This window comes from Pleurodeles waltl, chromosome 4_2 (genome assembly GCF_031143425.1).
Source record: "Pleurodeles waltl isolate 20211129_DDA chromosome 4_2, aPleWal1.hap1.20221129, whole genome shotgun sequence".
In the NCBI taxonomy this organism is placed as follows: Eukaryota; Metazoa; Chordata; class Amphibia; order Caudata; family Salamandridae; genus Pleurodeles; species Pleurodeles waltl.
The window spans coordinates 682,219,282-682,232,467 of record NC_090443.1 but is presented as its reverse complement, the minus strand read 5'-3'; the positions used below and the strand labels follow the sequence as shown (position 1 = coordinate 682,232,467).

General features: G+C 44.3%; 1 protein-coding gene across 1 annotated transcript in view; it reads right to left on the bottom strand.

The window, feature by feature from the left end:
- COL24A1 (collagen type XXIV alpha 1 chain) overlaps window positions 1–13,186 on the bottom strand; it is a 713,151-nt gene that overhangs the window by 424,834 nt on the left and 275,131 nt on the right. The window contains exon 9 of the mRNA XM_069232264.1: window positions 5,022–5,075. Within this exon, the coding sequence (XP_069088365.1) occupies window positions 5,022–5,075 (54 nt within the window). The remainder of the gene's footprint in view (window positions 1–5,021; window positions 5,076–13,186) is intronic.

Genomic DNA, 13,186 nt, shown 5'->3' with positions numbered 1-13,186 from the left:
TCAGTTTTTCTCTCTTTTCTTTTCCATTTTCTGCCGCTTTCCGTTTTTTTGCACCTTTCTCCTTCCCATGCTCCCCTCCTCGCTGCTGCAGCCCTACCCACAAAGTGCTTTTCCCACCCTCCTGTCTGTCCAGATCCTCACAGCTTCCTCCCCTTCTTAAAGGTGGCTGCTGCGAAGTGAGGGGTGACTCCAATGACCTTTCTGGTCAGCGTTTGCCGCTTCCTCCATCGTATCTCCACATGCTGCTGCTGCGACTGAACCTCTCAAGAGCCTGCCACCTCTGAGATCAAGGCCCACCTCCACCTGCAGGCACCCACCTGCACCTCATCCCTTGTGGCTGAGTGGCTGTCTGCTTCTGTCTTTCTGCTTTCTTTGTTTTTCTCTCTTTTATATTTTTTGCTTTCTGATTTCTCTGTTTTTCTCTTTTCTTTTCGATTTTCTGCCACTTTCTGCTTTTTTGCACCTTCCAGCACTCCACTCCCCACCGCTGCTGCCCCTGTGGGCCCACTCCAGCCCATGAAGTACTTTTTTTGCCCTCCTGCCTCCCAGCTGTCCAGACCCTTCCACCTTCCTCCCCTTCTTAAGGGTGGCTTATGTGCGGCCTTCACAGCGGGCGCATCACTGGCATGCTGAAGGCGTGCCAAAGGCAAGCCCGTCTGCGTCCGTCCATGCCTGGACCACGCCCAGCGCCATGGACCCTGGTCCTCGCTCCATCTGCTGATTCATCCCCCACACACTACATGCCTTCAACCTGGAAAGATCCTCAGCCTGCCACCTAGCCAATCTGTGGAATACACATGGACCTTTCTCATGCCTTGCATGCTCCTGCACCCTCCACCAACCACCACACGATCCCGAACTATGCACAGACAACCACTACAAGTGCATACTCCTCAACACATGCTCCCTCATCATGCACGCAGAAGAAGTCTGGGACCTCCTCGACTCGACCGCCCCGGACGTCGCCTTCCTCAAGGAGACATGGATCACCCCCACCTCAGCCCTAGACATCGCCACAACCATCCCAGACAGCTATAAAATCATCCACAAGGACACAGCCAACCGTCCAGTAGGAGGCATCGCCATAGTCTCCAAGAACACCCTCTGCCTTGCAACCACCAATGAGTCACAGATTCAGCCAACCCATGAACACTTACACTTCCCGATCCAGACCAACCCCAACTCCTCCCTCCATGGCACACTCGTCTACAAGCCACCCGGACCCTGACCTCAATTCAGCGAAGCCATCGCCAACCTCATCACCCCACAAGCGCTCACCTCCACTGACTACATCCTACTCTGCAACCTCAGCTGCCACCTTGATATCCATGATGACCCCAACACCACAAAACTCTCAAACAACCTCACAACACTTGACCTCAAACAACTTATCAACATGCCCACCCACACATCTGGACACAGCCTCGGCCTATCTTCTCAGCAGGGAACAACATCACCATCTCTCACACCTCCGAACACCAGCGGACCGACCACAAGTGTGTCCACTTCACCTTCACGAAGAACACTGCATGCCACTACACCCCACCCTCCAAGCAGATGCTAGGGAAAAGTCACAGAAGCACAATTCAACACACTCAGCCACTCCCCCCACCAGACGCAGCAAACGCAAGTTAATACCCACATAATCTACACCACTGGTAATCGGAATGCACTAACAGTGTAGCTCCCCTCAGTAAATCAACAAAGCTAAACACCCAGATGATTCACAACAGACCTACAATAGTCCAAACGCTCCTGCAAGCAACTGGAATGGAAATGGAGAAGCAGCGAATCAACCGAAGACTGCATAGTGTACAAGAATTCAGTCACCATGCACCACCAGAACATAAGAGCTGCCAAAAAAGCCTTCGTTCAAGAACGCCTCAGCACCAGCGTTCACAACAGCAAAGAGCTCTTCACCATGAGCAAAGAGTTCACTAACCCCGGGACCGACACCTCATCCATCCCTCCCTCAACCTCTGCACGACATCACCACCTTCTTCCACCATAAAATCCAGGACATATACGAAGGCTTCAAGAACCAAAACTCACCCACACCACCCACAAACACTACCACGGACCGCACACCACATCAAATCCTGAACTCTTGGACCCCCATCACCACAGAGGATACCCAAAAACTCATGAACTCCATCCACTTGGGAGCACCCTCGGATCCGTGCCCTCATCATATCTTCAACCTAGCCAGCACTACCAAAGAACCTGAGCTCTGCCAGACTATCAACCGATCCTTCGAGACTGCCACCTTCTCATCAGACTAGAAGCACGCTGAGATCAACCCGCTACTCAAGAAACCCACTGCTGACAGAAGGGAGCTGAGAAACTACAGACACATCTCTCTGCTCCCTTTCCCAGCCAAAGTAACGGAAAATGCTCTGAACCAGCACCTCATCGAATTCCTTTGCCACACCAGATTCTAGACCCATACCATTCTTGATTCAGGAGCAACCACAGCTCCGAAAAAGCACTTCTAGCAGCCACCAATGACATACACACCATACTAGACCACCAAGATACAGCCACACTCAACCTCTCTGCCGCATTCAACATCGTCTCCCATTCCACCTTCTGCGCCAAACTCCACGGCGTCGGCATCCACAACAAAGCACTAAAATGGATCACCAGAAGAACACAGAGTGTCAGACTACCACCGTTCACATCAAAACCCAAAGAAACCTGCTGCGGAGTGCCCCAATGATAATCACTCACCCCACCTGGCCCTGCTCGCCAAGATCATCAAACAACATGGGCTAAATATCGTCTTCTATGCCGACGATACCCAAGTAATCCTCCCCCTGTCCTGCGACCCCATAAGGGCCAAGAAAAAGTTCCACAATGGGATGAAAACAGTCGCCGCCTGAATGGAAGCCAGCTGCCTCAAACTCAACTTGGACAAGACAGAGATCCTCGTACTTGGCTCCACCCCCTCCACCTGGAATGACTCCTGGTGGCCTACCGCACTGGGAAACGCCCCTGTTCCCACTGACCATGCACTCAGTCTGGGCATCATCCTGGACTCCTCCCTGTCCATGACCCACCAAGTCAATGCCATCTCGTCTTCATGCTTCCACACACTTTGACTCCTTCGAAAGATCTTCAAGTGGATCCCAGCCAACACGAGAAGGGCAGCCACCACGCACTTGTCAGTAGCAAACTGGACTACGGCATCATCAAGAAACTGCAATCAAGACTACAAAGAATCCAGAAAGCAGCAGCCAGGCTCATCCTGGACATCCCCCAACACTGACACATCTTCTACCTCAGAGACCTACACTGGCTCCCAGTCAACAAGTGCATCACATACAAACTTCTGATTCACATCCTCAAGGCACTACACAACATAGGACCGGACTACCTCAACCACTGCCTCACCTTCTACGTACCCAAAAGATAACTCTGTCCTTCCCAGCTCATCCTCGCAGCCATTCCCAAGACCTGAAAAAGCACAGCAGGAGGAATATTGTTGTCCTACCTCACAGCCCAGACATAGAACATGCTACTTCTCAAACTCAGACATACCGCATCCCTGAAGCAGTTCAGGAAGGACCTCAAGACCTGGCTTTTCGGTTGAGCAACACACCCACAAACAGCACCTTGAGACCCTATGGGTGATTAGCTGCACTACAGAAGTATTGATTGATATTGATCAGTCAGGCACAATACACTTTAACACAAATCTGAAAACGTACCTAAAGTACTGTAAAGAACAGCATGGTATGTTCAGGAACTTTATCGACCCAAACACACCACAAGCAGCAGCAAACACAACATGTGCTGACTGTCAAGCAATGATACAATTCTTGACAAAGTCCATGCCTAGATTTTTTGCCAGCATCAATTTACATTCTGGGGCTTAGGGCTTTGTCCAAGCAAGCCAAGGATTCTTAGTTAAAAATCAGGAGTGACTTATGATGTGGCATGACTGGATGATGGATGCTGCAGCCATTAGTGAGATGAGCACTTCTGGCCCAGCCGCCATTCCACAAGGCTTTCCCCAAAGATGAAGTTGCAGCCATTTTGAGATGAGCCCTTCCGGCACTAGAAGCCTTTCCATGAAGCAGACCGGAAGATGAAGACTCAGCCTTCATAGAGATCATTCTATCATGTACTAGCAAACTAGAGGGTGATCCAGCAGCCGTTACAGACATCAGGTCTGCTCCCACCTCACAACTACTATACATATTTTTGCGCAGTAAAAAGGGACACCAACCCAAATAAGCAAGGCAGAGGGGACGTTGAAGTGGCATAGAGACAGAGTGAGGAATCACAGAGCTTAGACGGTTGAAGCTCAGCCTGCCTAGCTGAATACTGTGCAGAAATGGATCCTAGCCATAGGCTGTTAAAGGGTCAGTTAAAAAAAATAGACCTCTCACTGACCAGAAATGAGCACAGTTTCAAAGTGTATTATTTGTTCCTGGGAAGGCGGTGGAAAGTACATTGATGAAATACATTGATGAAGCAGACGCTGTCCCACGTGGACACCATATTCATTGATTCTTGCCACTGGATGTAAAACAGACAATTAACATAGAAACTTCTCATTGACTGGACCAGGGAAGAGTTCTAAAGTGTGCTCAGTGCGTCTCCCTGAGTGTGCATTGAACACGTTGGTCGGTATGTATAATTTGCCCAGAAGCTTGGGCTGAACCAAAGAGAAGAGATTCAAATCACAGCTGGCGACTGTCATTAGGGTAAATTTGCAGTACAAATAGCAGGCCTTCAAAATACAGAGCAACAATAAGAAACAAGGGCAAATTCAAGCATTTTGAGTTTTTACCAAAATAAAAAATATTATCTTGAGAGCTACCATCTAACATATATAACACATTTATTAAAAATAGCAGTTGTAATGCATTCAACTAGTCAATAGTGTAGCGTTTACACGGTGTGTACAGTTGGCGCCCGCTTCAAATACTGTGTCACGTTAACAACACCACGAACTTCACATTGTTGCACAGTCAGAGAAGTAAACGTATAAAGCTATAGTATAGTTACTGCACCTGCCTGCCAGGGTAACCAGGTGCCCCAGCACTGCCAGTCATGCCTGGTAGACCCTGGAAGAAAAAATCAAGAGTCAATGACTTAACAAAAATAAACACAGACATCTTCACTGTAAGACATTGATGCTCTATTTTTAGAGTTCGGTTTTAAAGTGTTTAGTTTAATATGCAACAGGTGCAAACCAACGAAATGAGGTGCAAGGGCTGTCAGGCACTGAGCATGTACTTCTGAAGAGAGCTCTCACTTAAATACTTAAAAGTGAACAGTTCCTTTCCAAGTGACTTCCATTTAGATTTTTACACATATTTATTTCATAGGTTGAGCTGTAAAATCGGTCGTGGATCTTGCAACCTTGGACTCATGTTGGACACACCTGATACAATAAACAATTCACATAGGCTTTACACTCTTTAAAGTTCTTACCCAATCCAATAGTCCTGTGTCAACAAATACATAATCCATGTTGGTTAATGTACTTTTTTCAATATGCATGCTGTTGTGATCGAAAAATCCCATGCATGGTGATAGATGTGCATGCCTGCCTTGAGTGCCTTACCTGTAATGATGTTGGTATCCCTGATGCTGATTTTTGTTGCCATGGGCTGGGCAAGCAGGGTACCACTGACCGAGTGTGCGCCATGACATAGGCCTGACTCACAGATTGTGGTCTTTTTTAGACTGGGGGTTGGGAGCACCCAAAGCAATACCCTCATTGTAGTGAAAGGCTACTGCCATTACCAGGGGTTAAGCAGCACAAGTATTTGTGGTGGCGGCATATCATGTACCGATCAGTAGAAGTGAACATGCCTTTTTTACCTGTGTTGCTGGATTGAGGCCAACAGTTTGGTGTGCAGTTCTGCGCAACACATGTATGTTCTACATCTTATGCATGTGCTGGGTGTATGTGTGACTGTGACTGGCACAATACAGGGATGGTGCAATGCTGTGCAGTGCCTTTAAGTTATATGCATGTGCTGGGTGTATGTGTGCCTGTGAATGGTACAATACCTGAAGGATGTAGTGCTGTGCAATGTATATTAGATGCATGTGCTGGTTATATGTGTGTCTGTGAATAGTCCAAAACATGGAAGATGGTGGGGTCCATTTTGCGATACCACAGGGGAACTTTCCTGCTGTATAGCACTTCCGCGCTGGAACACTTTTGACGTTAATAAAAAGTCCAAGTGGGACTCCTGAGACTCAGGCTGCTAGTTGGACTTAACCTGAATGTCACCTGTTGTGAATGGGGAATAACCACTACTGCTAGAGAGAGGGGGAGTGAGATGCAGGGACCCATCTCTAGAGCACTAGAGCCCTTCCCTCAGAAGGAATGTGTGTATTGTTTATGAATGTCACATTTTACTCTATGTTTCTATATAAAAACTTATTTTTTCATAAAAGCAAGTATTTGACTTGACCAAAATGTATTGCTGCTGCTCAGCTTATCTTTAGAGGTGAGCCTGTGTTCACACCCATGTCTACGACTCCCCCTCCCAGAAAAGCCTTTGACTGCTTGTCCTGCGCTATCACTGAGAGTCAAGTGCTGGAGGGGTACATGGCCCAGTTGCTTAAGATTCATTATAGGTCGGGCCTTGGGATGTCAGGACTAAAAGGTCTCAACCTCCAAAGTTGGGTCCAGTAACTCCTGCTTGCCGGTGTCCTATGAATGGAGTTCTGACATTTACTAAACCCGGAGGGACAGCTCCTCCATTTCAGGATAGAATCTGGTGTTCCACCTTGAACAATGCACATAGACAGCAGACACAATATGCGATCATTCAGTGCACAGTGAGAAAAATGAAGTGAATTTCTTGCTCTGTCCCAGTAAGGGCAGTATCACTTGTTTGGCAGTTATTCCAGGGGTTGGAGGGTTGGGGATAGGGAGGGTGATGGGTGCAACTGGGAGTGACAACCAACTAGATGAAATATCTTTGGAGCTGGTCATTGACATTGTCTAAAACTGTGGTGTTGTATATGAAGTTCATAATCTTACCTGGTATAATATAATTTTATTCCTAGGCTTGTTGCCCACCAATTAAAATAAGCAACATAAATGGAATTAAGAACCATTATCTGCCATCTTATGGACTACCTCGGAGACAACAACATTCTCGACCCATCCCAATCCAGCTTCCAGACCAATCACAGCACCGAAACCGCCTCGATCACAGCTACCGATGACATTAGGTGCCTCCTCGACCTAGAGGCAACAGCGGCCCCCATCCTCCTCAACTTATCAGATGCCTCCGACACCGTCTCATGCCACACTGATATTACCAGACTCCACATATTAGGCATCCAAGACAACATACTCAACTGGATCTCCTCTTTCCTCTCCATCTGAGCCAAGAGGATCCTCCTACCTTCGTACGTCTCCACACCCATATACATCATTTGTGGTGTCTCCCAGGGCTCCTCCCTCAGCCCCACCCTCTTTGATAACTACATGACTCCAATGGCAGACATTGCACGCATCCACGGACTCAACATTGTGTCTCACGCTGAGGACACCCAGCTCGCCCTATCCCTCACAGATGGCACCACCACCACACAAACTAACGTCCAAAACACTTTGGCCGACATCACCACCTGCATGAGGGCCAACTGCCTCAAGCTAAATTCTGACAAAATGGAAATCCTCATCTTTGGGAACTAGCCCTCCACCAGGGACGACACGTGGTGGCCCACTGCCCTTGGTCCCCACCCACACCTTCCAACCACACATGCAACCTCGGGATCATCCTAGACACCTAACTGACAATGAAGCAAGAGATCAACACTGTCTCTTCTGCCTGCTTTCACATCCTATGCATGCTTCACAAGATCTTCCAATGGATACCCATCTCCATCAGTCACTTGGGCCCTCATCTCCAGCCAACTCGACTACCGCAACGTGCTCTATGCCAGAACCCCAAAACACCTCATGAACCACCTCCAGATCATCCAGAACACAGCAACAAGACTCGTCCTTGACCTCCCCAGAAGACCCTGCATCACCCCCCACCTCCTATCCAGCAAAGATGCCTCTTCAATCTCCTCACACACATGTACAAGGCCCTCCACAATGCCAGATCCGCCTACCTCAACAACCGCCTCACTTTCCATCAACCAACCTGAGCACTCGCTCAGCCTCCCTCGCCATGTCCCGGGTACTTGCCTCAAACGCTACACAGATCGCTCCTTCTCCCACTTCGCCGCCAGATACTGGAACGATCTCCCCCTCTACCTGCGCACCTCTCCTTCCCTGAAGGACTTCAGAAAGCAGCTCAAGACCTGGCTCTTCGACCGCCAGCACTAGCCATATGATGCCAGCAGCACTCTCCTAGCACCTAGAGACTGCCCCTGGGTGACAAGCTTGCGCTATATCAGACCCCATGATTGACTGATTGATTGACTGATTGAAATAGCCGCAATTAAATATGTCTCATCCATATTAGCTGCATGTACGCAGGTTATATTTTACCATTCATTGGATTGACAGGGCCAGCTAGCCTTTCCTGCCTTTGTAAAATGTGAAGATTACTTAAATATATAAGATTATGATCAAGATACGGAAATCCACAAAAAGTGACAGAAGAAGACAAAAACAAATTATGATCAGTAGACCACTGTGTACCATTTTGTTGTGCATGTTTGTGACTTCTAAATACAACAAAGACCCCTGGGAGCAAAAAATGTATAACTCCAAACCCCTCACTCCTCATATATACACACACACCATTACCTTTCACTTATTCCAAAGACATAATTTATTACAAATACCAAATATATATTCTTTTCATATATACGCAATTTATAAAGTCCCCAATCATATCACAACAAAAGAAAATTAGAATAGATACAAGTGCAAATGAAATAAAGTGCTCGTGTTTTAGTAAAGAATGAAAAGTAATAGATTTCCCAATAAACCATTCCAGAAAAAATCTTCTTAAAAAACATATAAAATAGCCTGTTGGTTAATCCTTCAACCACATTGAATCACAATATTATTTCATCAAACAGAATTGTATCCCCAATTTGGTCCTCTTCAAAAATAAACCAAATCCAGGCTAGAGCAACACCCTCTGTATTTTTGATACCATAAAAGCGGATGTGCAAATGTATTCTCATCTCACATCTGTCTTCAGTGAGAAAGTCTAGTCCTATGTAGGCCTAGCAACCACAGCAGGGCAGAATTATTAAAGACAGACAGATGTGGAACATTAGAGTGCAATATTACATCATGGCATTATCATTTGGTGTTACGATGATAAAATGCGTTAGGTGGCACCAACCTTGGCGGTGCTCTCAAATTTGACTCTAGAAAATGACAAAAATTAAATTAAAAAGAGCTTCTGCAATAAGGGAGGATTTTTTTTTTTTAAATGCAAGCACTTCACGCTATCTATCTCTTTAAATGGCCGAGTGAAAATAGTCTTAAAATTAAATGCAGCAGGCATCAAAGTTTCTTTGCATTCAGACAGGAAAAGTAAATAGTGTAGCTTAAGACTGAGGGGCAGCTTTTCTAGTGAAGTGATTCATCGGCAGTAACAGAAGGAGTATTTTTTTACAGGCAGGAATAGTCCAGGGGAAGAAGAACACTGCTCAGTTATAAAAAAAAATAGCTAAAGAATGCCCTAACGTTCACCCAAGACAGATGATAAATATTTTTAGAGACACTATATAAATTATAAGTGCACAGTTTTTTATTGAACGGTTTTGTATAGTGCACGTGCATCCTTGGAGCACTATGGTGCTTTGGAAATAAGTAACATTGTTAAAGAATGGAGTAAGTATTAAGCGCAAAATGTTGTGAAATAAACAGAATATTTTATTCTGATGAAGAATAGCATAAAATCAAGACTGATGGGACTGGGCAGTAACAGCCAAAACACCTAGCTCTGGTGCAATGAATTTTGAAGTACCAGAGAAGATTGTATTTCAACATAAGCTCACCCCCTTTCCCCTAGCAACAAAATACTTTTCATGTCATTTATTGCATTATCATACTCTCTTGCAGCTAAATGTAGTGCCACTCTAAGGCAACTGCCTAAAATGGTATTAATGTTGTAACTGCACTGAACGCATCAGGTACGAGACATATAAATAATTCCGGAGGAAGAATGATAAATGCAACTAAAGAATGAACTGAAAGGGTTTGAAAGTTATAGCAAACTGTGTCCCATTTAGGTCATAAATATATTTTAAAAAGGCAAGTTATAGCATGTAAACTATATGTATTGCTTTGATAGCACGTAAAACAGTATAGTTTAAAGTTAAAAGAAAGCTCTCAGAAAATATATTGGGACTGCATTCCAATTCAATACTTGAAACACGCCCCATAGTGGCCACACTCTAGAAGGACCAATATAGGGGTGCTGCTGGGCCAGGATTTTCTTTTACCTTTAACAATATCTAATTGAAACCAAACTATTCCTCAACGTTTTATCAGTTGGTGTGACCCAAAGCCCCAGGAAAGGCCATTTTTATCTTAAGCTTAACCCAGATAAGATTACATTTGCTCTTAATGTCAGTAGCTAGGATGCAAAATCCTCTCAGAGCACAGCTGAAAGCAGTGGTGTGTGGATGCAATAAGAAAATGCAAAACAAAACCTAGTTTCCACAGATACAGTCAAAAAGGGAAAGCAAGAGAATTTTTCCTGCCAAGTGAAAACCTTGAAAACTGGAAATCGCTCATCTACAGGATCAGGCCTGCAGAAAATCTGAACTCGAATCATCACGTCATTTGCCATAAGCAGGGCACCACTAACTATTGTCATCAGACGACTTCATGGGAATTTTGCCAACAAGGTCACATCCCAAATGGACACAGTAGTGCAATCAAACATGATAGGGATTATCTCAAAAGAACCTGAATCTGGAGTCAAGACAACGTGATAAAAACAGTGAGTGTACATTGAATGAAATATCTAGGGAAATGCTCCACCTCTCAGCAGCTTTTGAGATGTACCTCAGAGTGGAAGCTCAGATGTCAAATATTTGGTGGACAAAGCATGGACAGAACAGGCTGTCAGGTTAACTTAGTTCAAAAGATTTTGGAACTTCATCCCTCCCAGCATAGGTACGAGCTCTCCTTTGTTTCTTTCAAGAGACAACTTAAAGCATCACTCATTCTGTTTTGATTGAGTGCCTGCCTTTTAGTTACTAGGTGAGTTCAGAGAAATGTTCGAAACAAACTTTCTGGACAGACTATGATTTCTTTTATGTCGATTACCTGATCTCTACCTTCCCCTTGAATCTTTGGAATTCTAAATGTACTCTTACAATGCTGGATTTAGTCTACACCGGTCCAAGCAGTCCCCACTGTTTAAATCGAAATGCTTGTGTGTAGTATATGAAACTTCATGAATAAAATACATTTAATAACTACGTACGTGTTTCAATCAGTCAGAATAAAAACTGTGATCAGACAAAGCTCACACCTAAACCAGCTGAATGTTATGTAAAATGTGAAATTAGAAGAATATTTAGAATTATCAGTGGTACTTAGACGAGTGACACCTCTTAACTGATGTGCACCCAAAACTATTCTTACCACCCCCAAAACTATACTTACCACCCCCCATCCCCATCCCCAAACATCTAAGGAGAGAAGAACCTTCGTTCTGGCAACAGCTGAAACAGTTGACACCTTAACCCATGATACTAAAGTGTCCAAAAGGATACATTGCCATTAAGGCCAATATTCACAATGCACTTAATGTTCAGGAAGCAATAATCGAAGTGAGGACCGCAGCGACCTTTTATTAACTTTAGCATACAGACATCTTTTTAAGTGGTAGATTACACCTTACATAAAGGTGGCAGAAGGATTCCATTAATACTATGGTATACACACTTGCAGATCATCACCTGCATGTAAACAAACCACTTTAGGATACCTGCTCATGTTCTTGAAGCTCTTTCATGGCACTACCTGGACCGATTAGGTTAAGACACACAAGTCGAAGAAAAGATTTAGGAAATATATATCATTAACAGCTGAAAACTTCTAATACAAAGACTGCCTGTAAATCACAAAAAACTGCTAGTGCGGGTGTTTTAATAAAAATATTAATGAGTGTTCATGTATTATGAGTAATGGATTTGCATAGAAGTAATAACAGAAAAATAATGCACACATTTGAAAATGTGATCAAGATGAGTGACCGTCAATATTCATGAAGTGTACTTATTAAAGGCTTATTAATATGAAATGTTGAGCATATCTTTGATTGATGTAGTAATATGTCATATTAAGAGTTATGCAATATGTTTTTAGCTTTATTAATAGTAAGCCTTAATTTAGCGGAGGTCTTGGCCTAGTTGCACGGCCTCATGTTAAGCTGTACTTCTTAACGTTTAATAAAATGGCTGTTCAGAGAATTAAACTGTGATTTTCTACTGTGCTGTCTAAATGTGCTCATAGCTAAAAGTCTTTCTCATGAGAACCGACTGCTAGAAGATGCTGCTCTTGCAAAATGTAACATTATGAGTGTAATATGTGTAAGACTGACTTTCTCAAGAGGAGAACAATGAAGACACTGACTGGAGTATAAGCTGCAACAATATTGTTACCTGATGAGCCGGATGATGAGGACATTACAAAAGATGCCAATCAACGATATGTGAACAGAGAGCTGGCAGAATTCATAGATTTGAAGTTTTAGCTTTATTGGACAAAGTGTGAACATGCGATCCCTTGACCAATAGGGACTTTGGAAGTAGTTCTGGGGAATCTAACTTAGCCAAACTGCACCGAGGGAAGAGGGAACTTTTACCTGTTTTCTTTCTGGCCGAAAGGGTGTTATTTTCTTGAGCACAGACGTGCTTAACTTTACTTTGCATTTTCTGAACTTTGATGCTAAATCCTGATGCCCTGCTGACCGAACTGATGTCCTGCTGACGAAGACTATCTTAGCTTGCCGATCCAATTGAGGAGAGGTATAGGAAATACTAAACGTGACTTGCAATGTATGTTTGCTTTTTCTTTCTTTTTCTTTCTAGGTACCAACAGCGCTGTTTTGATAGAGCCATAGTTAGATGTTTTCCAAATTTGTATTTACTAAATTGTTTTGCATGAAGCCCAACATGCTGATGCTAATCTGGTGTTAGTTTAGGATTCCTTACTAAAGAAAGTCTGCTATAAGGAATACTGTTTGATGCCTTTTCTTTGCGGAATCTA